At 42.2% G+C, this 27,321-nt stretch overlaps 3 protein-coding genes across 6 annotated transcripts; all 3 read left to right on the top strand.

The window, feature by feature from the left end:
- Window positions 1–3,185: 3,185 nt before the first annotated feature.
- On the top strand, window positions 3,186–8,778 carry cct8 (chaperonin containing TCP1, subunit 8 (theta)). 3 transcript variants are annotated; one of them, XM_079282769.1, is made up of 16 exons: window positions 3,186–3,335; window positions 3,850–3,940; window positions 4,048–4,127; window positions 4,229–4,378; window positions 4,666–4,846; window positions 5,164–5,225; window positions 5,317–5,454; window positions 5,596–5,774; window positions 5,938–6,004; window positions 6,106–6,193; window positions 6,296–6,411; window positions 6,638–6,709; window positions 6,862–7,026; window positions 7,312–7,431; window positions 7,753–7,882; window positions 8,503–8,778. In XM_079282769.1, exons 1-15 carry the CDS (start codon window positions 3,276–3,278, stop codon window positions 7,858–7,860), a joined length of 1,677 nt encoding a protein of 558 aa, XP_079138895.1. In that variant the 5' UTR covers window positions 3,186–3,275; the 3' UTR covers window positions 7,861–7,882; window positions 8,503–8,778. The 3 variants fall into 3 exon arrangements, with proteins under 3 accessions (XP_079138895.1, XP_079138896.1, XP_079138897.1); XM_079282770.1 differs by having other exon boundaries at window positions 7,753–7,886; XM_079282771.1 differs by lacking the exon at window positions 7,753–7,882.
- A 588-nt stretch (window positions 8,779–9,366) lies between these two features.
- rskrb (ribosomal protein S6 kinase related b) lies at window positions 9,367–17,088 on the top strand. Its single transcript, XM_079282835.1, has 13 exons — window positions 9,367–9,556; window positions 10,927–11,217; window positions 11,341–11,424; window positions 11,806–11,874; window positions 12,583–12,652; window positions 13,477–13,584; window positions 13,849–13,889; window positions 14,262–14,289; window positions 14,553–14,642; window positions 14,798–14,886; window positions 15,180–15,290; window positions 15,429–15,542; window positions 15,641–17,088. Exons 1-13 carry the CDS (start codon window positions 9,527–9,529, stop codon window positions 15,875–15,877), a joined length of 1,362 nt encoding a protein of 453 aa, XP_079138961.1. The 5' UTR covers window positions 9,367–9,526; the 3' UTR covers window positions 15,878–17,088.
- A 928-nt stretch (window positions 17,089–18,016) lies between these two features.
- aldocb (aldolase C, fructose-bisphosphate, b) lies at window positions 18,017–26,589 on the top strand. 2 transcript variants are annotated; one of them, XM_079283978.1, is made up of 9 exons: window positions 18,017–18,110; window positions 22,679–22,795; window positions 23,095–23,306; window positions 23,769–23,823; window positions 23,937–24,097; window positions 24,249–24,332; window positions 24,424–24,598; window positions 25,256–25,455; window positions 25,546–26,589. In XM_079283978.1, the coding sequence occupies exons 2-9, from the start codon at window positions 22,684–22,686 to the stop codon at window positions 25,636–25,638; spliced, it is 1,092 nt and encodes a 363-aa protein (XP_079140104.1). In that variant the 5' UTR covers window positions 18,017–18,110; window positions 22,679–22,683; the 3' UTR covers window positions 25,639–26,589. The 2 variants fall into 2 exon arrangements, with proteins under 2 accessions (XP_079140104.1, XP_079140103.1); XM_079283977.1 differs by lacking the exon at window positions 18,017–18,110 and adding an exon at window positions 22,201–22,567.
- Window positions 26,590–27,321: the final 732 nt, after the last annotated feature.

Raw genomic sequence — 27,321 nt, 5'->3', positions numbered from 1 at the left:
CAGTCCATCTGATCCATAATGGTTTAAAGCTATCTTTTCTAAAGAATTTAGAGAAGGGAGATTTACAGAGTTCTGTGTCTTTGTTATGAAGCTTCTTATCTGGAGACACTTGAAAAAGTGTTTTGTAGCTCTGCTAAACTTTTGCTTGGTGTCATTAAAACTTAAAAGAGTAAGAGTATCACAATCATATAAATCTGAAATCTTTCCGATACCTCTGTCTGCCCATAACTTAAAACCAGAGTCGTTAGTACCTGCCGTAAAGTTTCTGTTCCCCCAAATAGGGGAGTATTGGGATAGAGGAGTTTTTTCCCCAAGATAACTCAACACCTCATGCCATACTGTCAGCGTATTTTTAACAAAGGGGTTTGCAGTGTGTTTCTTCAAAGTGGCTAAGTTTGCTGAGTAGAGGTAGAGATATAAGGGGATTTTGGAAGTTGTGGTTTCCTCCATCCTTATCCAGTGCAGCGTTGACTGGTGTTCAAACCAATATCAAGCTGCTCGTAATTGGGCAGCCCAATAGTATCCCTGGAGGTAAGGGAGTTTTAACCCACCTCTGTCATATGGTAAGTATAACAGGGTCATGCGCAGTCTTGAGCGTCTATCGTTCCAAATGAAATTACAAAAAAGCCGTTTCATTTCAGTAAAGAAATTAGAAGGAGGAGCAAGTGGGATGCTTTGAAAAAGGTACAGGAAATTAGGAAGAATATTCATCTTCAGAATATTGATACGCCCAATCATGGAGATTGGCAAAGATTTCCATCTATTAATAGATTCAACGACTGACTCAGTCATAGGGTTATAGTTAGTAGGCACCATGGATTCTATTGTAGGCGTGATTTTAACACCGAGGTATGTGAAGCTGTCCACAATGTTCCTAAATGGAGAATTTAGTGGTGGATTTAATCTCTCAGATTTTTTCAAAAATAGGATTGTAGACTTAGATGCATTAACCTTATAACCTGAGAAACTACCATATGTTCCTATTAAACTTAGTAAAGAAGGTATAGATTGTTTCAAGTCTGTCAGAAAGAGCACTATATCATCAACAAATAGTCCTATTTTATTCTCGATATCATTAATTGTGATACCAGTTGTCTCACTATTGCCTCTAATTGCAATTGCTGGAGGTTCGATGGCCAGGACAAAAAGAAGAGGAGACAAGGGAGACCCTTGTCTTGTACCTCTACAAAGAGAAAGCTGTTTTGATACCATATAGTTGGTCATTACTTAAGCACTTGAGTCATGATATAAGAGTTTGATCCAACTAAGGAAGTAGTTGCCCATTCCAAAACGGTTAAGCACTTCAAATAGATATTTATGCTCGACCCTATCAAAGGCTTTTTCCGCATCAAGTCCTATCACAGCCACATCCGGTATTTCTTTCTTGGCATGTATAATGTTCAACAGTCTACGAATAGTGTGAGAGCCCTGTCTTTCTTTAATAAATCCATTTTGATCTGAGGCCACAATAGATGGCACATGTTTCTCCAACCTTCTGGCAAGCAGTTTTGCTATTATTTTCACATCATTATTGATTAAAGAAATGGGGCGATAGGATTCACACTTTGTGGAGGGCTTACCTGGCTTTAATATTAAAGTTATTAGTGCATTCCGCAAAGATGGAGGCAGCTCATCATTTTCAAGTGACTCTTCAAACATATTCAGTAAAGGAACCAATAGCCTGTCCTTGAATTTTTTGTAGATTTCAATAGGAACACCGTCGGGTCCTGGAGCTTTCCCTCCTTTCATACTGTCTATGGCCTCTGACAACTCAGATATTGCAATTGGGGAGTTGAGTTCCTGTTTTGCGCTCTCACCAAGGAACGGTATTTCTATCTGACCTAGGAAGCTGTGCAGTGTGTGAGATGTGGCTGGACTTTCTGACGTGTACAATTTAGAATAAAATGTCTGGAAAGTACTATTTATTTCTTGTGGGTTAGTAATTGTCGTCCCTTTCTCAGACTCAATATTTAACATTGATCTTTCGTTCTGCATAGACTTTAAACACCAGGCCAGAAGTTTCCCTGCCCTTTCTCCTTGATCGTAGAATGTCTGTTTCAGTTTCATTATGCTATTTAGTGCTTTATTTGTGGACAATTCATTATACTGTGCTCTAAGAATGGCCAGTCTCTGTCTAGTCTCATTTGTATCATTAAGGTTCATTTCTGTCTCAAGTTCTTTAATATCTTTTTCTAACTCCATTAATTTTAAGTGCTGTTTATTTGATATGCTGCTTGTATAGCTGATCATTTGGCCTTGTATGTAGGCCTTGAATGCCTCCCATCTTGTAGACGCTGATGTTTGAGTAGTATTGACTTCGCAATAGACATCAATATTGGTTCCAACAAATTTGAAAAACTCGTTATCATGTAACCATCGTGGGCTCAATCGCCATATAGTGGGACCCTTCTTAGCTGCTTTGACAGTGTAATTGATTAGAAGTAAAGCAACTTTTTTCTAATTACTGTTAGGTTGTATTACTGTTCCCATGTTTTTCACTTATTGTTTGAATTCCAGTGGATACGTTTACAACGTATCCTGGCTCAACTGTTTATATGTAACGTAAGCTAATAAGTGAAATAATGCTTTATATTATGTGATATAACGTTATAACTAGACGTGGAGAGTAAATAAGTATATTTTACCAAGCACCATACAATAATTATGAGGTAGCCTACTTATATTTTACTTTAATAATTCGTATGCCTTTTACTCCACTGCATTTACTTGACAGCTCCATGTCAGACGTATACATACTGATCACATATAAATATTTATTTTTACTATAAAACAGCACGTGAACAGTTTATAAAACATGATTTAGATTCAACCTTAAGCACCCAACAGTGTATACAAATAGCCTCATAGTGATTAGCTCCAAAATGTATGTTTTTTATCGCTGTATCGTGAATTTAATGAATTCAATGTGGTTCATTGGCATGAAAGCTTCATAAACAGTCTTGCAAAAGCATGAACATCAAAAGTACACAATGTCAAATCATCATGTACTTTGACTTTTTGAATATTTGTAAATGTGGTAGTTTTACTTCTTCTCAAGTACATAAATGATGATGAACCAACAACTCCCCCAAGTGGTGTGTCATAGTCATAGCAGGTGAAACGAGAATCGCTCAGTTTGTCCCTTGTTGTTTCCCGTCTTTGATCCCACGCCTCGCTGAAATCGCTCCTCCTCGCTCTCTCAGGCTTTGTACCCAAAGCTGAACCCACGCCGCGGCTACCTTCCACAAGACACCGGGGCTGCTAAACATCCGAAAATGGCTCTTCACGTTCCCAAAGCTCCGGGCTTTGCCCAAATGTTGAAGGATGGCGCCAAGGTGAGGTTAAACCACTTTGTTGGGAGTAGTTTGGTAGCGTTGAGTGTGTGGTTGTTAACTTAGCATGCTAGCTAGCTAGCGTTAGCCACCGAGTTTGCACGCAGTCATGTGGGAGAGTTCTAGAAGGAAGCCAGGCCGCTCTGATGGACCAAAGCCTGCGTCTTTCCACTGTACTCTCTAGCACTTAAAACATGCTGTATATGTCTGCAGTGTTGTAACGTTAGCTGCAATGATGATAACAAACTGTCAGACTAGTAGTCACACCCAGTTAGCGTGGAGCTAACTGTCAGAGATGAGGCTTTCATTGTCACCGTGTCTGGCTGCTCAGAGATGCTGATGCTTCCTGAACATATCGCATGTGCTGATGCTTCTGTCCATGGTTGATTATTGCCCCAGGATCATGCTGATAGATTAATTAAAAGAGTTATTGTTTAAAATGCCAATAAATGACATGCAATTCAACTCTCTACAAAAGTCCCAGCAGTTGAGTTAATTATGTTTTCCTCTGATTCAGCACTATTCAGGGCTCGAGGAGGCAGTGTATCGTAACATCAAAGCCTGTAAGGAGCTTTCTCAGACCACACGCACCGCCTATGGGCCCAACGGTAAGCTCTCTCCTCCATCAATAAGATGTATTCTTACTGAATAAAATGTATATCGATGAGTCCACAAAGTCAGTGATAGTTAAACTGTGACGTCGGTGCCTTTTCAGGTATGAACAAAATGGTCATCAACCACCTGGAGAAGCTCTTTGTCACCAATGACGCCGCAACGATTCTCAGAGAACTCGAGGTGAGGAAACCGCACGTTCTCGTGTAACATACTGAGTACAAGATTTGATTTATAAATGAGAGGATTTAATGGTTTCTGTGATTGTCATTTGTTTTTTATAGGTGCAGCATCCTGCCGCCAAAATGATTGTGATGGCATCCCACATGCAAGAGCAGGAGGTTGGAGACGGTACAAACTTCGTCCTGGTGTTTGCTGGAGCTCTGCTGGAGCTGGCTGAAGAGATTCTTAGGATGGGACTGTCTGTGTCGGAGGTAAACAGATGTATAGTCACTGAATATCGTCATGCATATGTGATGGTGTAACGGCGGGGGCAAAGTATCTGGAAATACTTTGCAGTTGCAAAAACATATTGGTAAAAGGAAGAAAGATGTTTTTGTTTGAACACTGTTCATTGTCTTTTTGGTGTGTTGAGCATTATCAATGGAAAAAAACGATACTTTTTGGGGATGATTTTGATACAATAGTCTGCAAAACATACATTTTTGCATCCCGAAGAATTTCTGCATTTGCTCCATGTTCTCTTTCCTCTCTGCCGCAGGTGATTGAAGGCTATGAGAAGGCGTGTAAAAAGACTCTGGAGATGCTGTCGGACTGCGTGTGTTCCTCAGCCAAGGACCTACATGACATTAAGGAGGTGACCTCTCTCATCCGCACAGCCGTCATGAGCAAACAGTACGGCAACGAGGACTTCCTCGCCAGCCTCATCGCACAGGCCTGTGGTGAGTCAGCGATCCAGACTACCTGAACCAGGGGAAGGCAACCGTAGGTGGCAGCTTAACCAGCGGCACACCTGGCAATACGTGTGCTCACCCGCATGCCAAAGTACCTTTCACAGCCATTGGTAGTTGCCATGGTTGTAATATAATTACAGATCTGTTGGTGTTTTGTCATAATTAAACTTAATGTCAACCTCAATGTTATGACATGGCACACTGATAAACACTACAACAGTAGCTGTTTAAAGATAATTCACTTTGATGGTAGTATTAATTCAGTGTTTCTCTAACTTTCTTTTCTTTACTGCTTTATGCTACAGTGTCCATCTTCCCAGAGTCCGGCAATTTCAATGTTGATAATGTCCGAGTATGCAAGATTTTGGTAAGCAGCGTTGTCCGTTGAAAATTTTTTTTTATCCGTGTTTGTGTCCTTTGCCTCCAAGTTAATGTCTGCGGCGTTTTTTCTTTTTCAGGGTTGTGGAGTGACGGCGTCCTCCATGCTGCACGGCATGGTTTTCAAGAAGGAAGTGGAGGGAGACATCACATCAATGAAAGATGCTAAGGTCGCCATCTTCTCCTGCCCCTTTGACTGCATGGTAACAGAGACCAAGGTAAGCAATACGTCGTCTCATCAGGAAAAGCTGCGTACACTTTTCCTACTATGACGAGTCAAAATATCTGCCGTGAAGAAGGTCTACTTGTGGGGAAGCTTCTGGCCTTGGGTGTCAACAATCGTCTTGTTTGTCTCACAGGGCACAGTGCTGATAAAGAGTGCAAAGGAGCTCATGGACTTCAGTAAGGGAGAGGAAGACATGATGGAGGCTCAGGTGAAGGCCATCAAGGACTCCGGTGCCAACGTGGTGGTGACCGGGGGGAAAGTGGCTGACATGGCGCTGCACTACGCCAACAAGTACAACCTGATGGTGGTCAGGTAAGACCCACGGGACCGCCGATAATCCAAATAAGTGTTTCCATGAAAACATTGCACATTGGGGCGGACGAGAGATGCCTGTGTTAACGTCGAGGCATTGCAAAGTCTCTGTGGTTGTATAACTTTATCACAATGTCCTAATTCTGCCTCCTTCCCCCCTCAGGCTTAACTCCAAGTGGGACCTCAGGAGGTTATGCAAGACTCTGGGAGCTATAGCACTGCCCAGGATGGTGAGTGTCGTCATGTTCTGATCAGGTATATCAGCCACAATATAACGTTATATCATATATTTATATATATATATAATGATGCTTTTTTTCTGTTTTCTTAGACGGCCCCAACTCCAGAGGAGATGGGTCACTGTGACAACGTGTACATCGAAGAGGTGGGGGACACTCAGGTGGTGGTCTTCAAACATGGTAAGTCATTCTTTGCTCCAAAGTCTTCGTTTTACACCTGGTATTCGCTCCATTTCAGTTTTAGGCTCAATGTACTGATTGGTTTTGATTTGTTGTGAACAGAGAAAGAGGACGGTGTCCTCTCAACGGTGGTGATCAGAGGCTCCACTGACAACCTGATGGACGACATAGAGAGAGCTGTAGATGATGGAGTCAACACCTTCAAGGTTCTGGTCAGGGTAAGTTAGATCGCTGGAGGAGTTTCAGCATTGTTTTTGGTAATAAGAAATAATCTGTCAATTATTTTAAATTGCCATTTCACAAATAGTTTTTTCATTATTTATAAGTGTCAGCAAATCTCAACAGTCAAAGTGACTATTTATTGACTTATTTTCTGCCTTAGAGTTTCATGTACTGCTTGGTCTGCACAACAGCTACAGTTTCTGTGTTCTTCACTGTCTCTAGGACAAGCGACTGGTTCCTGGAGCGGGAGCCATTGAGATTGAACTGGCCAAACAGATCACCTCATATGGAGAGGTATTTCAATTTATGTACATAGAGGGGCACCAGGTTCACACAAATGCCTCTCCTCATGGTTTTGCCCTTTTTTGTCTTTACGGCACCACTTGAATTGCTGATGAATTGACTTTTTTTTTTTCTCTCCTCCCCCCCGCCACCACTCTCTGTAGTCCTGCCCGGGCCTCGAACAATACGCCATTAAGAAGTTCGCTGAAGCCTTCGAGGCTATTCCACGAGCGCTGGCTGAGAACTCCGGTGTGAAGGGGAGCGAGCTCATCTCCAAAATGTACTCTGCGCACCACGAGGGAAACAAAAACATCGGCTTCGACATCGAGGTGTGTACGCGAGGAGATCAGAACAACTATTGAAAGCGTGTCTGTCAAAAGGGGCTCGCTCAACCTAGTCTGTGTGGTTCAGTCATCATTTCACATGCTGTTGTAGAGGCATTTTAAATAAAGTGAGGTAAAGACGTAATGCATAATCATGCACATTTAGCTTGTGGCAACCATAGCTCAAGTGCATAAGTCTGTTTTCCTGTTCTGTTTGCAGAGGAATTTGTGTTTGTATATGTTGAACTAGATGTGTATGCGTTTGGTTCTGATGACTGATGTTGTCTTTAGGGAGAAGGCCCCGCTTTGAAGGACATGCTTGAAGCTGGCATTCTGGAGCCGTACCTGGTGAAATTCTGGGGCATCAAAATGGCGACCAACGCTGCCGTCACAGTACTGAGAGTTGACCAGGTGTGTACAAAAACTCACAAATACTCGCCACACTCTGAGGATCAAAAGCAACTTCCAGATCGTGCTCATATCATGTTTTTTTGTGTTTATTTGTGTATTTCAAGGAAGGATTTCGCTTTAACTTTTTCCTCACCAGGTTTATATACACATAAAGCAGATGACTTGTTTCTATTCTGTCCTATTTATTTGTGTGTTTATAATTTGATATAAACCCTAATGAAGTTCCTAAATTCGGCAGGGCAAGTGTTATTGGGAAGGCCTTTTGTGAAATACTAGTCTCCAGGTAGTTGACGGTAGTGTGTGTATACATGTGCGATGCAGATCATCATGGCTAAGGCTGCAGGGGGACCCAGGACTCCCAAGCAGAGAGGCCACTGGGACAAGGACGACTGGGAGGAAGCGCCTGATAATTTTGACTCTCACCATTAAGAGAGCGCACACACACTCCTCCGTCAGTATGTCCTGGAATGCGCGTGCGTGTGTGTGTTTTTAACTCACACCGATATGCTCACGGGACACTGAAGTTGTGAAACGTTTTCCTTTTGCGAGTCACTACTAATGGCCACTTCTCGAGTGTTTTTCAATAATACCAAGTGTGTCACTGACCGAAGACTAAATCACTCAGACTATAAACGGATACAGTATGGTTTGATGGCATGATGCATGCACTCATGAACGCTGTTTATCGCAGTGGACGTCCTCCGGCAAGTGCAGAATTTTAAAATATTGCATGTAATATAGTTTGATATAAAGGGAACATGTAAATGAGTGGCTTTGTTGTCTGGAGGGTCATTTTCCTCCAATCACTGTGAAGCCATTTTTCGGTTGTAGCACATTTTCTCTTTGACCATAAGTATGCCCATATGTGCTCATGAATAATTCATCACCATAGATGCTCCACTTTGGTATCTGTCGGGATTTAAATCGGCCCCTTTGACTTTGAAACGGGTCTGCTTCAGTTCGAGCTGTAAATGTTTAACCTGCCTGCCTCACAGCCTGCGGCGCGGACCTCCGTGCTCTTAGATTTCCAGACGGGAAGCACCGACTGACCGCTGTCTTTTCTCCCTGCAGATCATCATGGCTAAACCAGCAGGCGGACCCAAACCTCCCCAGGACAGGAAGGACTTCGACGAGGACGACTGAAACTGATGCTTCTTCAACCCCCCAACGATCCCACATGGATTGACGAAACCTTTTCTACTTTTATTTAAAGCTCAACAGTTTGGTTTATTTTTTGTTGAAATGATCACAAATTGGTTAACATATGTTGAAAGTCAAATGTATGGATGTCACTGTTCGCTTTATTTGTTCCTGGTCCCAAATAAAACGCACTTGGGCTGTAATGTCTTTGGTTGGATTTAGTTTTTAGTTTGTCTGTTTTCTGGACCCAGTTATGTACATTTCCAACATCACATGACTCTATCCTGTAAAATCACCTTCTCTTGGAGCTCCTCAATCACCACCGTCCTGGGCTCCCTGCTTGAGCTACAAACATGCATGAATTTACCTTGAATGTTGCCCCATGGGCCTGCTCTTATCAGCGTGTTCAGACAGCAAAAATATGCATGCACTGGTTTATTTTTACAAGTGATCTGGAGAATTAAATGGAGAGGTCGATTAAAGATCGATCACTACACAATGCATTCATAGTTGTATTAATGCATTTGTTTGTTCTCTGCAAACAAGAACAATAAAATCGTGCTATGAGGTCTGCCATGCAATTGATGCAAACGTAAATCTAAATTGATATTTATATGTAGAGCTGTCTGCGGCTCTGATTACAGAGCAGCAGGGGGAGCTGAACTCCACCAGGTTGCGGTCTCATTGGATGGCGATGTGGGCGGATTTGCGCTGACGTTGCCCATACTCGGGATTAACTTGTTTTTATGTCACCATATCTGTCACATTTTGCACCGCAGAGCCCGCCGAACTGCGGATTGACATCACGTGCTAGTTGGGCGTCGTCTGACCCTTAAATCAGTCGTGTGTGTTGTGCACAAAACTGTTGATAGGTTGCCGGGCAGGCGCGTAGTTCAACGTGAGGTGCCTGGATGAGGAGCAGACGTACGCACGGTGCTGCTGTCCTGTCACACTGATGGGGGCCGATGGTAGTAAAAACAAGAAGGTGAGTTGCGTGAAATTCCTGGTTGCTAAAGTGTGACGCACGAAGAGAGCGAGGGGGGGGGGGGGGTATTCCCCTGTTTTCATGACGTTTATTTGGCTCCTGAAATCCCCAGGTAGCAACGACGGTGCCAATCCTGGGCGGCTGTGTTTAAACACAGTATATTGAAATAAAGTCGAATGAAATTGCGTAGTTAGTGATAAATGAGTAGTTTAAAGGGATTGATGTTGCCCCTTATAATCCTTTCTGTTATCTTCAAAAGCACATTTTAATCTTTACGCTTTTACTTTGAAGACTTCTTCACGCTTCCGGTATTGGCATCTGACATCAATTTGCAATTAAACGCCTCAAAACAATGTCCAAATTAAATCGTAACGTTGCTCAGCCTCTGGTCGGATGTCAGGCAGATGTCACATTGACTGCAGTTATTTCTGCTGAGTGACTATAGATGTGTCATTGCATGTGGCTCGGGTAGGAACATCCTGGGTGGTTGATTACACACATGCTGCTCCACAGAGCATCCGATATGTTGTGCAGCCGAGGAGAAGGTTTGTGTGTGTGACCGAGTGACTGCAGATTGGATGTAAATCAAGCGTTGTTATTTTTCTCTCTCTTGTTAAATCGTAAATGAGAGCTGGAAACTGGTTAAGTGGAATTCACTGTTGGCCTCTGCAGCTCCATCGATGCATTTTAGGGGATTTGCACACGGGCACAAAGTGAAATAAGACTGATAATCATGCAAATGTAATCAACAATCTTTGGTTGGAGGTAGAGATTGATATTTATCCCCCAACATTAACCTTTCATATGCAGTGACTGGCATTTCTGAGACGCAAAGAAAATCAGTGACTGGTATGTCATTCAGAATACATGCATGTCCAATAGCTACAGAGTTGGACGTACTGTATTCCAACAGCAGAAGAGATGTGTTTGCACTGAGCAGCTCCCCAGCTGTGTGTATATGAAGCAATGCTTACTTTCCCAGTGAATATAAATGTATTTTTAAAAGGCCATTCTTTTGTCTTGCACAGCTTAAACCAGCACTGTTGGCTCATGAGTTTATGGGTTATGAACTTCCAAAAGGTCAAGTAAAAGAAAAAAGTTGCTTTTAGCCGTGCATGCCTGCCTTGATAAGTGTTGATCGCATAAAACACAAGTGAATAGTGCCTGGAGTTGGCTAAAACATGCAGAAATGCTAGCGAGGCCCTTAAGATCTTGGTATAAAATTTACATGAATGTTTTTTTTTGAATGTCTTCCCAGAAAGTATATTCACTGACATGATTCATAATGTTGTGTTGCACCTGCAGCACCATCTCCTAATCTGTACTATAATGCTCCTCGGTGCATTCCTCTTCCTTTGTCTCCCCTACAGAGGGCCGCTGAGGGGCAGGAAGATGAGGACTTCTCATCTGGATGGCGTGGCTTCCTCTCCAGCATGGGTCTGTCTATCCCAGCAGGCCTATGTCGCCTGGCCCCACCCGCCCTGCGTCTGGGCCAGCATCGAATGCTCCAAGGCAAGGCCCCCGACATCCCGGAGCACGTGCTCAGGCTGGCGGGAGTCGGCCCGGGCAAGCTGAGAGCGGAGTGGAGCCTGCCGGGGTTCATTACCATGTTCCTGCCCGAATTCCCCCACAGAACTGTGCCCGGGCACGAACACTTTCAGGTAGACCTCGAGTCCAACATAGACACAAATGATATGTAAGGCTTGATCCGATTGGATAATGGCTCTGTCTTAGTGTTTGTATATCTCTCTCTCTGCCTCTGTCACTGTGTTTCACTCCACCAGGTGTTGAGTTACATCGCCAAAGGTTCGTTTGGACCCATTCTGAAAGTGAAGGACAAGACCAAGCAGAAAACGTATGCTGTCAAAGTGAGTCTTCTGCTTGAATCTCACATTTTAAATGTGTTTATTGAATTGGTCAAAGCCACAAATGAACAGACAGTTTATCAATTATCTTGATACAGTTTATCAATTCATGATAATAGTATGTAAATAAGTTAAAAGATAGACAGTATGAGATAGGTTGGGTTTGACTTAATTCTTGACTTACTAATTTACTAATTTGCCAAATTACCGTCAAGTCAGGACAAGTCATTTTAACTGTAGCCATCGAGGCTTTTAATATACAAATCACTGCAATTGTAACAGTAAACTATAATAATGTAACAAGTATTTTTGTTGCATGTCAAAATCCTTGCAGCCCTGTGTTGTGTAGTCTTATTTCATCTCAGTATCTTTGACGTCTGACAGGTTATACCTAAATCAGAGATTCTACGACTCGGGGTGTTGGAGCAGTCAAAAGAAGAAGTTATTGTCCAGGTGGGTGTTGGGAACAAGTTGTGGATTTTAGAAAAAACAGCATCTTGAAATTTTTCTGACATTAATCCAAATACAGCAACCAAAGCAACGCCACTTTTCATACAAGAATCAATATTTACAAATGATATGTTTGTGATTTATTGTCTTATATCCTAGGTAAAAAGTAAAATAGGCTCTCTCAGCTGTCAAAAGGATAAGCAGTTATGTTTATATTCAATCACATGTGGGGTATAAATCAGTACTTTCCAGTATCAGGTGAGGATTACAGGAAGGTAGCTTTCTTTTTGCAATCAGTCTTTAACCTTTTGCAGAAGTAAGATCTAACTAAAACATTAAATGTATTGGATTTGTGAAAAGAAACATAACATATCTCATACAGATAATATGTTATAATACATATCCAATTCATTAATTATATCAACACTGATGGTATTCATACTACAGTGTAAATTAAATGCATGTAAGACTGAAGCTTATGTTGTGGGACGCATTGTAATTGGTCTGAGGAGGTGATATACTTTTTAGGTATTTTAATTCGCTCTACCCTCAAAAACGATGCATCTGTAATGTCTAAGTTTATTATCAAATTCCAAACATGTACATTTTTAGTCTTTGAATTTCACCAGCAACACCTGAAGTTGTAATTAAAGTCACATCACAGAAAAATCGTTGAGATTTTTCAGGTTGATCTTGGACTTTTGCCCACAGCGTCAGGTTCGCCACCCATTTGTCCATGACCTCCAGGACTGCTGGCAGACTCAGCGCCACCTCTACATTAGTGAGTCAGCCAGAGACCAGTGACCCCGATCCTACCCAGATCCACTACCCAAAAACCCCTCACTCCACCTTTTCTCACCTCAACACTGGTAGTCTTGTCCAGAACCTCTCCACAATCCCCAACCCGACACCTAGAATAAGATGACCAAAAGAAAAGGAGATTCCCATAAAGTCTTTTTATTCTGGTTGTTTTAGCCGAGATACATCAGACCCCTACTCCACCGATCTACCACTGCCGGTGTCTGCTCTGCCCCCCTTTTCCTCTCCTCCAGAGCATTTACCCTTTTTCCCAAATCAGCCACTGACTCAGAAAGTGTGACCCAGTTTGCTTGCTACCCCCCACCGCCTGTGAAAAGAGAGCAAAGTTAGCCCCGGGAACAGATGTTGAACGCTGCTGCAGCTCAGCAAGAACACATGTGTCACAATCAAAAGAGAGGACACCCCTGCTTGCTTGAACAGTGAATCATCACTGAATCATTTAGCCGTGGATGTAGAAGTGGGGCATATTTGAAGCAAATCAGGACTATTTAAAGCCATCCTCCTGTATTACAAGTACATCCGCACAGCTATGCACTGTTCACCTCCAACCCACCTTTTTGCCGTTATTTTCTAACACTGTGTGCTTGGCAGACTGACTACAGTAAATCACCTTTGTTTGGTTTGTAGAGAAATATAGTTTTAGTCTGTCCTTGCTTCCTAATTACCCTCTTCTTTCCTGATTTATTTCACCAGTGTGTGCTCCACATCCCGCTGACCTTCACAACCCCTCACACACCACATTGCATGACACAGAAACCTGTTTAAATGCTGTCTCTGCTACCACAGTGTGTGACTACTGCAGCACAGGAGACCTGTACACCTACTGGCAGATGATTGGTCAGTTCCCAGAGGACACAGTGCGAGTGTTTGCAGCAGAGTTGGGATGTGCACTCGGTGAGTACGCTATAATAATACATAACCACCTCACTTTTATCCTCACATATCCCAATTAGATCAGAGGTGACTACAGGAAGGTTTCCCTATCGAACCGTATTTCATTTTAAGTAATTATAAAAAGAGGACTCATTAAAATGAGAGGAGTTCTCAAAGGATCTCCCACAGCAACAAAGCCATGTCAAAAGCCTGTGTCAGATTTGAAACACTTTAGTTCTTTAGTTGAGTTTTTAATTTTTGTTCTTCTTTGTTGGTTTTTCACAGGTTTCCTGCACGACTTTGGGATCATTCACAGAGACGTGAAGGTAAGAGAAGGAGGTCATTCACAACCTTTGGAAGAAAATGTGAGATCATTTATGAAGTATAATAATGATTGAAGTGTAATTATATTGAAATATATCAATGCAATACAATATGTGTGTTTTTCCCTGTGTAGCTTTTTGCAATTTTTTTAATTTGCTGTTTCAGGCTGCAGATTACGTTTTATGACTTTTAATTTTTGTATTATTAAAATGCCCAGCCTTGTGTGTAGAATAAGAATTAATTACCTAATTGAATAAGATGTGTAATGCTCAGGAATATCTGCTACGAGATTCTTTTTCTGATCATAGTGAATTTGGTACGTTTGTTAATATGAATGGGAGTCTAATTTAGTCATTTTGGCATTGTTTTTGTAGATGGAGAATATCCTGCTTACAGACAATGGTGAGTAAAAACCGGTAGAGAGCAGCATAGCTCTGGTGTGCAGTCGACCTTTCCAGAGAACATCCTGACTGTGCACATCTGTATCTCAATTCACATTAATGCAAACAGTACATCTGTGAGGGAAAGGCCTTTACACCCAATTGCATATGCTAATGAGATCTGATTAGGATGTGAATTTTTATACATTTTATACCAGTTGTAACTGCATCAGGAGGAAGAATCTCATGTGTGCATAATGATGTGGTTAAAATGGTCTGTTCTAGGACACCTCCGCTTAGCTGACTTTGGTTTGTCCCGTCGCCTGGAGAGAGGAGGAAGAGCTTTTACCATTTGTGGAACCATCCAATATATGGGTGAGAAATAATCCCCCACATCCCCCAACTGAGACCATATTAACAGACTCATGTTTTGTGCATTATTTTTAATCAATTATACTCGGAAATTCAATTATAAATGTACAAAAATCTAGTACATGCAGTGCTGTGAGCGTGCTCTGTCTGCTCTGCAGCCCCAGAGGTGCTCAGTGGCGGACCCTACAACCATGCAGCCGATTGGTGGTCGCTGGGAATCCTGCTTTTTTCATTGGTTGCTGGGAAGGTGAGCTCTTGTTGCCGGTAGGCTCGGCATGTCCTGCACGATGAGCAGATATTACTCACAATCCTTCATTCAGTGACGCAGCTGTTATTGATTTTTGCCCTGAAAGAAGGTTGTGTAGAATATATTAGTTGCTTTCGTCGTGAGGTAATTTTACATTCAGTTTTAAGGACTCAAAGTGGTATATGTTTTCTTAAATCTAGTCATTAGAAGCCTTATGTTTTGCCATGTAAAAGTCTAAAATCTGGCCTTCTGCAAATGGAAACAATCTAAATTATTGATCGAACTCTCCTCAGTTCCCCATGCCTCCAGAGCCAGACCACTGCAGTATGCTGAGGAAAGTGAGGAGTTTTCCCTATGAAATACCCCTCAGCCTCAGCTCCCCACTGGCCTTGTTAATAACGGAGGTAATTACACAAAGTGTAATCATATAGCTACAAAACATTAAAATCTGCACTTCTGACTATTTGATTACATGCATTCGTATCGACTAATTCAGTTTGGCGAGTTTGAAATCATATCATCACCTACGTTTCTCTGACCAGCTTTTGTGCAAAACTCCGACCCGCCGCCTGAGGACCCTCGATCGTTTCAAACGCCAAACCTTCTTCCGTGGAACAACTTTTGACCTCGCCCTACTGCAGTGCCAGCCTGTGGAGGTAGCCGACGAATGTAGCCAGTTTGGTTGTTCAAACATGAGTCAGATTGGGATTTTAGGAAAAGCAAAGTGTTTTTTATTGTTGTTGTCACTGTTCAGGTGATTCTGGAGCTGAGAGAGAGACCAGACCGAGCTGCCAAAGCTCGACGAGGCCTCACTTTGTCTCTGCAGCCTCTCAAAGGTTTCGACTACGACTCCTTCCTCAGCCCTCCGTCCACGCCGGACACACAGCTGGATGCCGACGCACAAACCCACACAGCTGCACCGCTCCCCGGCCCGGCACTCCCTCTAAAACCTTCTCAGGAAAAAGGCTTACGTAGAGAAGTGTTTGTGTGACGGAGTTTACAGTATGGTTTCCAACACCCTCAATAGTAATGGCCTACATGTATGTATTTTCTGCACACTTATTCACCCTCACACACAGGTGTGGGGCACCATGTCAAATGTTTTATTTAGTAAAAACCAAAACAGCTGATTATGATTTAATTTGACCTATAGTTTAGAATAGAATGATTTCTTGGAGTAACATTTGCTCTTGTATTGGTAGGTTTTATGTTTTTTGTGACGAACACTTTTTAAAATTTTTTACTCATTTGCCTTTCTCCAATGAGCACCTTTTCAAGCCTACTGGATTTGTTCAACAGTTGTGCAAGAAAGATTGCCCTGCTGTTGTCCATGTACTTTCAGGTTCAACTTGTGATGATCATGGCTGCCCTGTTAATACTTTGCTATCAAATTCACCTCACATGGAAAAGTCATGCTGGTTGAAGACAATGCACAGATTTCTTTTCTTTTTCTTCAAGTTTTATGTAGTTAAGTAACAATAATCAATTCAAAAGTCCTCAGCAAAATGAGTTATTTATGAACTTCTGCCTTTATTTTCTTGTTGCATGATTATAAAACTTTTGACAGAAGTGGATGAAAGAAACTCCTTGCCACGTCTTCTAAGTGATTATGCTGTGATTCTGTACCTTTATTAGTGCTGGGATATAACCTCTCCCTAATTTGACCTTTACTGCCTAAATTCTGTAGCAGCAGAATCGTCTCTCCTCCTGTACTATCTAAAGTCATGCAAGCATCACAACATCAGGTAAAGATGTGAACGCCTTCAACGTCTGCGTTCGTTTGAATCATTCATAACTCAGGGGGAGCACTCGCCAGTTCTCCCAGGTAAGACTTGACTTTCACTCCAAGATGGCACCCGTCTGTACAGATATGATCGAAGACTGTATGAACAACAGTACCGTTTACTTCCAGTTAACATTTTGATAGACACGGGACGTTTTCTATTGTGTAAGGCTGCCGTAGCCAGCCAGTAATCACACCTTCATGCACTTACCCGATCATCAGATTATGTTATGATTTTGTAAAGTATGCCCTGATGTGTACCCAGAATGCCTCACATGTATGATCCTGAGCTTGCTTTTTACTGTCACCAAAAAATGCATATTTATATAATCATATTTATAAAGTGTATGGATGCTATTTGATGTTATATGTTATGGTACATTGTATTTTTGTAATTACCATGTAGCACAGATGGGATATTAAACTCTTACTAAACAGCGACCTGCTGATTTGGATGTTTCTGTCCGTGTGAGATGGCTTGAAGAAAGAGTCATTGCTTCACTTTTGCTATCAGTTATGCCACATTGTCTCTGCAGAAACATTGCATATGTTTGGTGAAGAAAAGACATTGTGTACAGTATCCTGCAGTGAACGTTTACTAAAGTGTGCTTTAGTGCAATTTATAATGTATACTTTCACTTCACTACATTTCAGAAGGTAGCATTGTACTTTTTACTTCCCTACATTTATTTAAGGCTTTATTCATATATATTTTTTAATCAAGATATAAAATATGAGGCCTTTTTATACAGCACATTAAACTATCCAACAGTACATAAAGTCATTATTTATTGTTGATTTTACCTTGATAAATGCTTTAACATTAAACTGCAGTATTTTTCACTTTTGTCATTCTGTAATAAATTGGTGTCATTAGTTTTTTCTCCCATGGAGCATAGATGGTTGACAAATCAATATTAGGCGGGTGGTCTCCAAAGCCAGAAGTTGGTAAAAGCTTTTTTTAAACTTGCAGCCATTTGGATCATCAGGAGGTAGAAATATGTGGTCGACAAAGTACTGAACTCAATTCCTCTCAAGAGTTCATTTGAATTTTTGCCCAGGAATTATAAAACAACATATTCATAGGTTAGATAATTAGAGGTACACTGAGTGGCTTATAACTTGTATTTTATTTTTGTTTCATTTATCTTCAAACTGTAGATTAAAAAACGTTTCACATATTTTTCCAGTTTCCTTCAAAGATGCAGAATCATGCTGCATCCATTGCACTGAGCTGTGATGACGCTTACCCGGCGCATGCGCGTTCTCTTATTCAGCTTTTGGACCGTCACGTGACGCAGCGATGACAGGCTCCGCCCCCCGGTTTGAGGCTTTCGTAAAGGGTCACGTTGCGCTGCAGCAGTCAAACAGGAGACCGCTCTTCATCCTCCGCACTCAGCTCACCTGCTCTCTCTTCGCCCAGACACCCACCCATCAGCAGGTAAGAACCAAATAAAAAGATCCTCAGACACCCTTCATGTGTTATTCATATATATAGATATATATATATATATATATATTATAACGATGATGGGGGTGATGCTGCTCTAACGTCACAACATAAAGCTAACTTTATCTACATTTATTGCAACTGTCAGGATCGTCACCTGTGGCTCGTGCATCCTCACATTGGACTGTAAACTATATCAGTCTCCGCTCTTATTGGTAGTTTTATTGAAAGTTGCGTATTTCACTCCACCGTCGAAATATGCAACAGGAAGAGCACAACAATGATGACCTTCAGGGATGAAGATTGGGCCTGTTGCGTCCGCCCTGTGTTTTAAATCAACACTCCAGATGTTTCACGTGTTTAATGAATGCATATTGTGGTTATTTATCCGGATGGCAGCACTGTCGTTGTGCCTGTCGGTGTGTATCTGTCCCTGAGCACGTAGACCTCCATGGTGTGATGTGATGGGAGGCGGGGCTCGGTCTCAGTTTGTGTCGTCACACGTCAACTCTTCGGAACAGCGGACTTCCTCTTATAATAATAATGATAATAACACTCAAACGTCTATATTTATGTTGCGTGAATGGTCACTGTTTATATATTTGTGTTTAGGACGAAATGAGCAGTTTCAGTACGTGGGCTTGGCCTTGAGATGAGGGGCATTTTATAGACCAAACCATGAATACATTGTGCTGTGGAAAATCTGCATAATAATGAATCATCTGCATCTAATGATTATTTCCATCATCGATTAATCTTTGGATTATTTTCTTTAAAAAATGCCCATAAAATTATGCAGATATTCAGTTTACAATCAAAAAAGCCTAAAATACTTATTATTTAAGCCCTTATGCTTAAATGATTTGTCGTTTAACTTAATAGTTGCTCATAATTTGTCTGTCAATCAGCTAATTGTTTAATTGACTAATCATTTGAGATCTAGAGTAAAGAAACAAAATGGAGGTTCATGCATGAATGACAGGACAACATAAGAACATAGTGTACATAACATCTATTATAATATAATTTAATGTTAGTAATCATATGGAGGAAAATAAAAATATATTTTTTAATCACATTGTCCAACTTGTCATGCAAATTATAGATTAAAAAAATTAATTAATTTCACCGGTGTTTAAGGTGTCACCATGTGTAATCTGCACATTTTCACCACTGTCACCCTCTCTGCGTACTGCAATGCACGCAGCCTTGACGTCTGGCTCAGGTTGTTGAGCTGCATGGGAAACAGTGCTCCTGGTAGCTCTGCTGGATCAAGGCCAGAGGATAGAAACACAGGAGCGTGTGCAAGCTTCACATATATTGCAGTTTCATGCCCGCAGCAATACTTCAAAACATCACCTGTTGCAGCACGATCGCTATAGATGTAGATTCTGGAGTGAGTTTGTCATTTACGTATATTTGTGGTGTCTCACTACACCCTGGCTTGGTAAGTGGGCTGCATGCAGCATCAGTTGTGCTAGTGTGACGCAACCATCCTGGGGTTTAATGGGTTCCCCTGATGTTAAAGGCATCCGAGGTATAAATGTGACTTTAACTGTCAGTTTTCCGTGCAATCTGTAACTGTAAGTCTGATCTGCAGTGCGATTGTTGTGCACTGAGTTTGGCTGCTAACAGTCTTGAGGGTTTTTTTTTTCATGACGCCACAGTGGGGAGTCGGCTGTTGCATCTTGGTGTCGCAGTGCAGAAGTGGTGCCGGTGAGGCCGAACACGGTGCAACAGGCTGGAGTACACGATGGAGGGACAGTAAAGACAACTGAATACTAATCTCCAGCTGTCTATCGTTTTCTCAAATGTCATCCTATTAAAACTGCATTATTTTTTTTTTAATGACCAATGGCTGAAGTGCCCTCGAGCAACTGGAAACATTCCATTGCTTCCCTTGTCTTAATAGTCCATCAGAAATAATTGAAAGTTTTTAAACTTGAATCATATACCTCATTCATTTCCAGGATGTGTTGGCTACAGCAGAGGATTCATCAATACGAGACAACACATATTTAATCAATATATTAAATATTTACTGATATGAATATTTGGAAAAGAATAAGAATAATTCTAGATGACAGAATGTGCTCAGAAGTAGAAACGTACTATACACAGTCTATAAACATTTTGTAAACCAGTGTTTTGCCACCAACCCTGCTCCAGGCTGATCATATATCAGAGGTAGGTCACATGCACACAGCAGGGCATTGTGCTTCAAGGTCTTCTTTCCATGCCTTCAGGCAATATAAAAGACATTTCCAGCCTTAATTTTTCCAATTGAAAAGAGGACTTTCTTGTTTTGTTTTAAAGCATATTTGGTAAATTTCCTTTGGTGTTTGACTTAGCATTGCATAAAATGTAGATTTCACGTTGCCTTGCGAATCGCTTTGCGATGTTTGCTGAGCGGAAACCGACCACACTTGACCTAAAGTCGGGGGAAATCTATTGTCGAAGCACGCAGGTGCTTCACAAAAGACAACAAGGTATTTGCTGAGCATGAATTTTGTCTGGCCGGCAGTGGTACAGGGATGTGCACACACAAACACATGCCCTTGCCTTCGGGTTGGCCTTTCTCAAGTGTAAATAGCCTCTATTGTTCACTGGAGAGGTCTACGTGCACTTTATACTCCTGGTCTAACTTTTCCACTCAGGGGACGTATTGTCCCCTAGCAGGCCTGACCTCTGTCATTTCACCTGCATGTAGAATTTCACTATCAGCAGCGAGAGGCCTGTGTCTGTGTGTGTGCATGCTTTAAAGGTTGTTATCTCACAGCTTTAAGCTGAGGATTAACACAAAGGATCTAGGGAATGTCAGACAGTGTCCTACCAAGACCAACCTGCCTCAGTTTGACTTCCAGTGATCAGTTTATTGTTGAGCCACACCAAACCCTCCTCGTAGTTTATATGTTGTGTGCTTTATATTGTAAAATACAGTGTCCTCACACGACAATACAATTTATCCTAAAAGGATGTTTGTCACTCAAGGAGTAGCTTCCAGCCATGGAACAGATTCATCCACAGCTGATCCAATATTCCTTGAGATGAACAAAGCTATAACCGGTGACGTCGCTCGCTGGGCGGGGCTTGGTGCGGCTGACTAGAGAGGGAAGTCACAGCTTGTTTCCTTGCAGAGCCGGCATTAGTGGGAGTGATGCGTTTCAGGAATGTGGCCGACAATGGGAATTTACGAACTCTACGCACGCTCATCTTGTATGCGTCCAGTCGGCTGCCTCGGTGGGGCACAGCGTGAGGTTTAAAGGGAAATCTAGATGGGGGGGGGGGGGTGATTACAAGACATGCGTTCATCAAAGCAAAGACATAAAAGGGAAGATGACATGAAGGGGAGAACAGGAAACGGTAGAGCGTTGCTGAGGAGAGAGGAACGAGCCGTGCTGCATGCAGTCCTGCTGCTACAATGAGGACTGTCAGCAGAATATATAGCAGCCCCGTTGCACAATCACTCCCTCTCTGTGCTCCTAATGGGGGATGGGGTTACGTAACTGCTTATTTACGGCAGAGTGCAGATGGGAATACAGAACTAAATAAACTGGTTTGAAGCGCTTGTGTGCATGTTAGTACGTCGTGATAACGCTGCTGCTGCTGCTGCTGCCAATGTGGCCAGACAACAGATCAAAGAGAATATTTTTCAGTTTCTTTATATTTTTATCTAACTCTTATTTACTCGCAGGAATCAGGAAGCACATCTTCTGCTCATACTCATTGGTTTTTAATCACGACTCACACACACATGTCGGATTGGGTGACTTGAAGTGCCATCTTGTAGGACTTTTGTCCTTTCACCCATCCTCCCGCCCTTATTAAAAAGAGCTGCAGCGAGATAGACAACAGAGCAGACCTGGGCAGTGTACCCCCCCCCCCCCCCCCATTGTAGCCCGCGGGCTGTTGCCGTGCGGCCCGCGGGAGGTCCTTGGGAAATTAGGAATAAAATGTAAATAAATGCACAGCATAGTGCTGCAGTGCTTTTATTTTGAAGGCGAATTTTTTTTTTTCTCAATTCACGTAAGTTAGTGAAGGTGCAGCGTCACTGCAATGTGTTGGCGAACTGAGTTTACGGGAGATGTGTTAGCCGTTTCCCTTAAAAATGTCAGCCTGTGTTAAAAAAAGAAAGATTGACACAGAGTGTAGAGTTTTTAACAAAACATGGACTTTAAAATATTTCTTTACTGAAGTCAAAGGTAAAGCCGTGTGCTTGGTTTGTGGTGAACAAGTCGCATCGTTGAAGGACTACAATTTGAATCGCCATTACGAGACGAAACACGCTGATAAATACCAAAACTTGACTGATGCAGAGCGGGTACAGACGTCTGAGGCTTTGCTAGCTAAACTGAAAAAACAACAAGGATTTTTTAACAAGCTTCACACATCCAGGGATGCAGCCGCCAAGACCAGCTTTGTAATATCCCACAAAATCGCAAAAAACAGTAAGCCATTCTGATGGGGAGTTTATCAAAGAGGAAACAATGAGGCCGGCGCTGGGCAGTCTTCCATGTGGAAACAATGTGACCTCTTCATGGCTTCTCTCTCTGTTTCAGCCACCATGACTCACCAGTATCCCGCACTGACTCCTGAGCAGAAGAAGGAGCTTCAGGACATCGCAGAGAGGATAGTCGCGCCAGGAAAAGGCATCCTCGCAGCCGATGAATCCACCGGTACGCATGAGTGTGTGTGTGTGTGTGTGTGTGTGTGTGTGTGTGTGTGTGTGTGTGTGTGTGTGTGTGTGTGTGTGTGTGTGTGTGTGTGTGTGTGTGTGTGTGTGTGTGTGTGTGTGTGTGTGTGATTTGCAGAATAACAACATCACCAAAGATCTTTCTTGTGAAGTTCATCACACAAGAGGAACAATATGATGCATAGATAGATGCAAGTGTCACCAAATCACCAGTCCTGATCTTCTACTGTTCATCCAGTCCAAGTCATGACCTGTGTGTGTGTGTGTGTGTGTTGCTTACAGGCAGCATGGGGAAACGTTTGAACCCCATCGGGGTTGAGAACACAGAGGAGAACAGGCGTCGCTACCGCCAGCTGCTCTTCACAGCTGACCAGCGCATCGACAACTGCATCGGAGGCGTCATCTTCTTCCACGAAACCCTCTACCAGAACACAGACGATGGCACTAACTTCTCCCAGCTCATCCGTGACCGGGACATGGTTGTTGGCATCAAGGTATACAACTCTCCATGAAACCTCCAGAGTAGACCTCTTTACTTGAGTCTTTGAAGCTCTGCCTTCTTTTATTGACTGTTTGCTTTGCCTCTGAATGTCCCCACAGCCACGGCTAAGATATTATACTGCAGCCAAGTATTTCAGTTCAGCAGTCAAAAACGTCATAATTTGTTTGGCTGGTAAAACTAGAAAGACTCCTACGTGTATATGAAAACACAGACTTCTCGTCAGCGTGTTTAGACACACACACAGACACACTCGCAGATCGGGAAAAACTGGGTGAAAGAGGACTAACGTTCAGGAAAGTTGTGTTTAGTTGAGAGGGTATTTGTATCAGATGCTCTGCATGATGTACTCGGTCATATTATAGAAGAAAAAAATGGTTCCCTTGAGTTTTTTAATTGTGATACATATCACATGTACAACATTATTTTTAAACAATGTCTGCTTCCCTCCGTACAGGTGGACAAAGGTGTTGTGCCCCTCGCTGGAACAGATGGAGAGACCACCACTCAGGGTAGGTGTGACATTAGCAACACACGCTCTCAAAGCATCACACACTTTACCAAAAACCCAATGCCGTGTTTCTGACGGACGGTTCTGTGTGTGTGTGTGTGTGTTGGAGTGCAGGTTTGGACGGGCTGTCTGAGCGCTGTGCGCAGTACAAGAAGGACGGCGCGGACTTCGCCAAGTGGCGCAGCGTGCTAAAGATCAGCGACACCACGCCCTCCGAGCTGGCCATCCTAGAGAACGCTAATGTTCTGGCACGATATGCCAGCATCTGCCAGCAGGTTGGTGGGAGGCTTTTGTTTGGTAATGTTAAAGATATTTCATTTTTATTAAATATGGGACACACTTTTGAACATTATAACAAACTCTTGGATATGATCCATATCTAATATGAGAGTTTGCCTTCAACGTATACTTTGCAATGTCTCCTAGAATGGTATTGTTCCTATTGTGGAGCCTGAGATCCTTCCTGATGGAGAACATGACCTGAAGCGTTGCCAGTACGTCAGTGAGAAGGTGAATTTACTGAAGACTATATGACACAAACCAGTGTAAACGTCCCGTAAAGTTTCTGTTTGACATACAAGCGTCTCTCTCCTGCTGCTAGGTCCTAGCTGCAGTGTACAAGGCCCTGTCAGACCACCATGTGTACCTGGAAGGGACTCTGCTGAAACCCAACATGGTCACACCTGGACATGCTTGCTCCACCAAGTACAGCAGCGAGGAAATCGCGATGGCTACCGTCACCGCCCTGCGCCGCACCGTTCCTCCTGCTGTCACGGGTCAGAGACGGACCTCAAACCTACTCATTTATTATTCTAAAAATACACTTGCTGCTGTAGTATAAATAATGTATTGTGTAAATTCTTTATTTTTATTATTTCTGAATAATTTTCGCATTTATTTTACTGGAAGTGATTCTGTGATTTGATACAGATTTGAAGTGAAATAGAGAGACGTTTAAGACTTATTATATTTTAGTCAGTGTTTAATTTAGCTGCATTACCTCCATTTAAACAGTTTAATTAAAGTAAATATTTATTCATTACTCATTTATTGCTGGGAATTGTTCTGTATTAATTTAATTGTATGCTTGCTTGTATAACTGACCTGCTGTGCTATGACTTCAGGGTGTGTTAGCTTAGCGTATAATTGGAATGAATTAATTGGATGCGTACTAGTCGAGTGCTGCCTCCATTTTACATATAGTTAGTGCCAAATTACAATACAGTACTTTCTGGAAAATGACATCAGAAATTATTCGGATGTATTGTAAGAGGATGCATTGTTATACATCAAGATACATAATCTGTTCCACCCGCTGATATTAAGAAGGCCAGATCATTTCCATTTATAGCATTTGAAGGCTTCAGTGTATGAAATCAGGTTTGAGAAGATAAATAATGTCTGTATTTGCGTGTTTCTGGTTTTTTTCTCAGGAGTGACATTCTTGTCAGGTGGCCAGTCTGAAGAAGAGGCCAGCATGAACCTCAACGCCATCAACAACTGTCCACTCGCCAAGCCCTGGGCGCTGACTTTCTCCTACGGCCGCGCCCTGCAGGCCTCCGCCCTGAACGCATGGAGAGGAGAGCTGAACAACGAGAAGGCCGCCGCCGAGGAGTTCATCAAACGCGCAGAGGTCCGACAAAACCGCGAACCGTGAGAATGTTACCGAAACTCCCTCTGTGCGATGTTGTTAACAGACCCTTTTTTTTCGTCTTTTCTTCAGGCAAACGGTCTGGCTGCGCTCGGCAAGTATGAGTCTTCTGGCAGCGGTACCGCCGCGGGAAAATCCCTCTACGTGGCAAATCACGCCTACTAAACATCCGCCACATTACACTGTGGTCTAGTTATAGTCTTATATCTGCTCGGCTGTTCCCCCCTCACTCCTCCATCAATCACAGGCCTGCGCTGTCTACTATACTTTAGTGATGTCAGAGTTCATATAAATTACATGATTAGAAGTGTATTGAAAAACATAATGGGAAACTAACATACTAACGGGAACAGGCTTGTTTTTATTTCTATACAACCGAACAAATCAAAACTAGGACGTCAGAAGCTAAACAACGTTGACAGTAGATCATGATAATCAGTCAGGATTCTGTCTCACTTTCTCCCACACATGATAAATCTGGAGCCACTCCCAACCAGGGAGGTGTATGTGTTTGTGTGTGTCGGTGTTTCGCTTCTGGCAAAAATGCAGTATTGGCTCATCCTCAAAGCGCTAAACTAACATCCTGCCTGACAGTTAGACCAACTGATTTATTAGTGGCATCGACATATCCATTAAGGGACAAGAGACTAAGACAAACAGTGTGAAGACGTTGACTTTTCAGATTTAAGTTGATCTTTTGAGCGACTGTCCAAGAGTGCATAGTGCTTGTAGCTCCAGCAGAGGTGTGTAGACCCTCACCAGGATTCATCTTAACGTTTCTGTTCACACGCCTCTAATCAGAGAACATCTTGTGTGTCTATTCTCAGTATAACATTATCTTTAAACTACATGCAGTAATAAATGTATTCAGTTGTGTGAAGCTGTCGATATTATGTGATGCTTGTGTGTGTGTCACCCCCACCCCCCTCCTGATTCCCCCAGCCCGCCCCACAGGAGATGAGATGGTATCTATTGACATAATGTGGACCAATATGTGGGGTTAGCAGCGGGGGGAATCAGTCACTGCTGTGTTGGAATACTGTGATGTGTGTGATGTTAATATTGTTCTTGAATCACTTTGTGTGTCAAATAGTGGAGATAAATAAACCTAAGAACTAAAAAAACGAGCCCGAAATCTTTTTGTGTGACATTATTGACTCTATTCTTATGATGGCTATACCAAAATTGTATCTTTTGATACGCTTGTCACCAGTCATGCACTAGCCTTGTATTACTTTATATGTCATGTTCACCCAGTTAGTTAATTACAGTGGTGGGAGAAGTATTCAGCAATAACCCACTTTTACTATTGTATATGATGTTTTACTGGTGCATTAGTGTATGATGCATTTTACTGCTGTAGAAGTTCATGGTTGTGCAGATTTCAACTACTCTGTATACTTTTGGGTAGTCTACATACATCATATTCTAAATGAACATGTTTAGCTGTCCTGTGCAAACCTTGCTTCTTTAGAAAGTAAACTTTTCCTGAGCTCAGAAAAGTGACAAAAAGTGATGCATTCCAGCTGATCAAAGAGTGTTTTAAATATATTTTTGTTTAAGAAGTAAGCAAATTTCCTCAACCCACTTCATCCGTAACACAATACAGCTAATCTTGCATTTGTGGCCTAAAGGTTATACCAGAACTATCATGAGATCAGCTTGATCATCATCATCATTAGTAAGCCTCAAAATGTATGTAGTCTTGACACTAAACAAGTAAGTGACAGAAGGTTTCTTTTTCTGGTCAAATTTGTATTAATTGACAAATATAAGTGTTTATTTAAGCCACCGCGTGGGGCGCTGGTTGCCAATTTCTCACATTGTGTTTGTGCGTTTGAAATGTTC

This window comes from Melanostigma gelatinosum, assembly GCF_949748355.1.
Source record: "Melanostigma gelatinosum genome assembly, chromosome: 14".
Classification (NCBI taxonomy): Eukaryota; Metazoa; Chordata; class Actinopteri; order Perciformes; family Zoarcidae; genus Melanostigma; species Melanostigma gelatinosum.
The sequence above is the reverse complement of the archived record's forward strand: the minus strand, read 5'-3'. Positions and strand labels throughout refer to the sequence as shown.

What these genes read in the sequence shown, in the direction of transcription:
- cct8 (XM_079282769.1), top strand. Translation starts at nt 3,276, where the DNA reads ATGGCTCTTCACGTTCCCAAAGCTCCGGGCTTTGCCCAAATGTTGAAG. An exon ending in ACATCGGCTTCGACATCGAG is followed by an intron (nt 7,027 to 7,311) that starts GTGTGTACGCGA and finishes TGTTGTCTTTAG; the next exon opens with GGAGAAGGCCCCGCTTTGAA. An exon ending in CAGTACTGAGAGTTGACCAG is followed by an intron (nt 7,432 to 7,752) that starts GTGTGTACAAAA and finishes TGTGCGATGCAG; the next exon opens with ATCATCATGGCTAAGGCTGC.
- rskrb (XM_079282835.1), top strand. Translation starts at nt 9,527, where the DNA reads ATGGGGGCCGATGGTAGTAAAAACAAGAAG. An exon ending in TCAGCGCCACCTCTACATTA is followed by an intron (nt 12,653 to 13,476) that starts GTGAGTCAGCCA and finishes CTGCTACCACAG; the next exon opens with TGTGTGACTACTGCAGCACA. An exon ending in TTTCATTGGTTGCTGGGAAG is followed by an intron (nt 14,887 to 15,179) that starts GTGAGCTCTTGT and finishes AACTCTCCTCAG; the next exon opens with TTCCCCATGCCTCCAGAGCC.
- aldocb (XM_079283977.1), top strand. Translation starts at nt 22,228, where the DNA reads ATGTCAGCCTGTGTTAAAAAAAGAAAGATTGACACAGAGTGTAGAGTT. An exon ending in ACATGGTTGTTGGCATCAAG is followed by an intron (nt 23,307 to 23,768) that starts GTATACAACTCT and finishes CCCTCCGTACAG; the next exon opens with GTGGACAAAGGTGTTGTGCC. An exon ending in AGTTCATCAAACGCGCAGAG is followed by an intron (nt 25,456 to 25,545) that starts GTCCGACAAAAC and finishes TCTTTTCTTCAG; the next exon opens with GCAAACGGTCTGGCTGCGCT.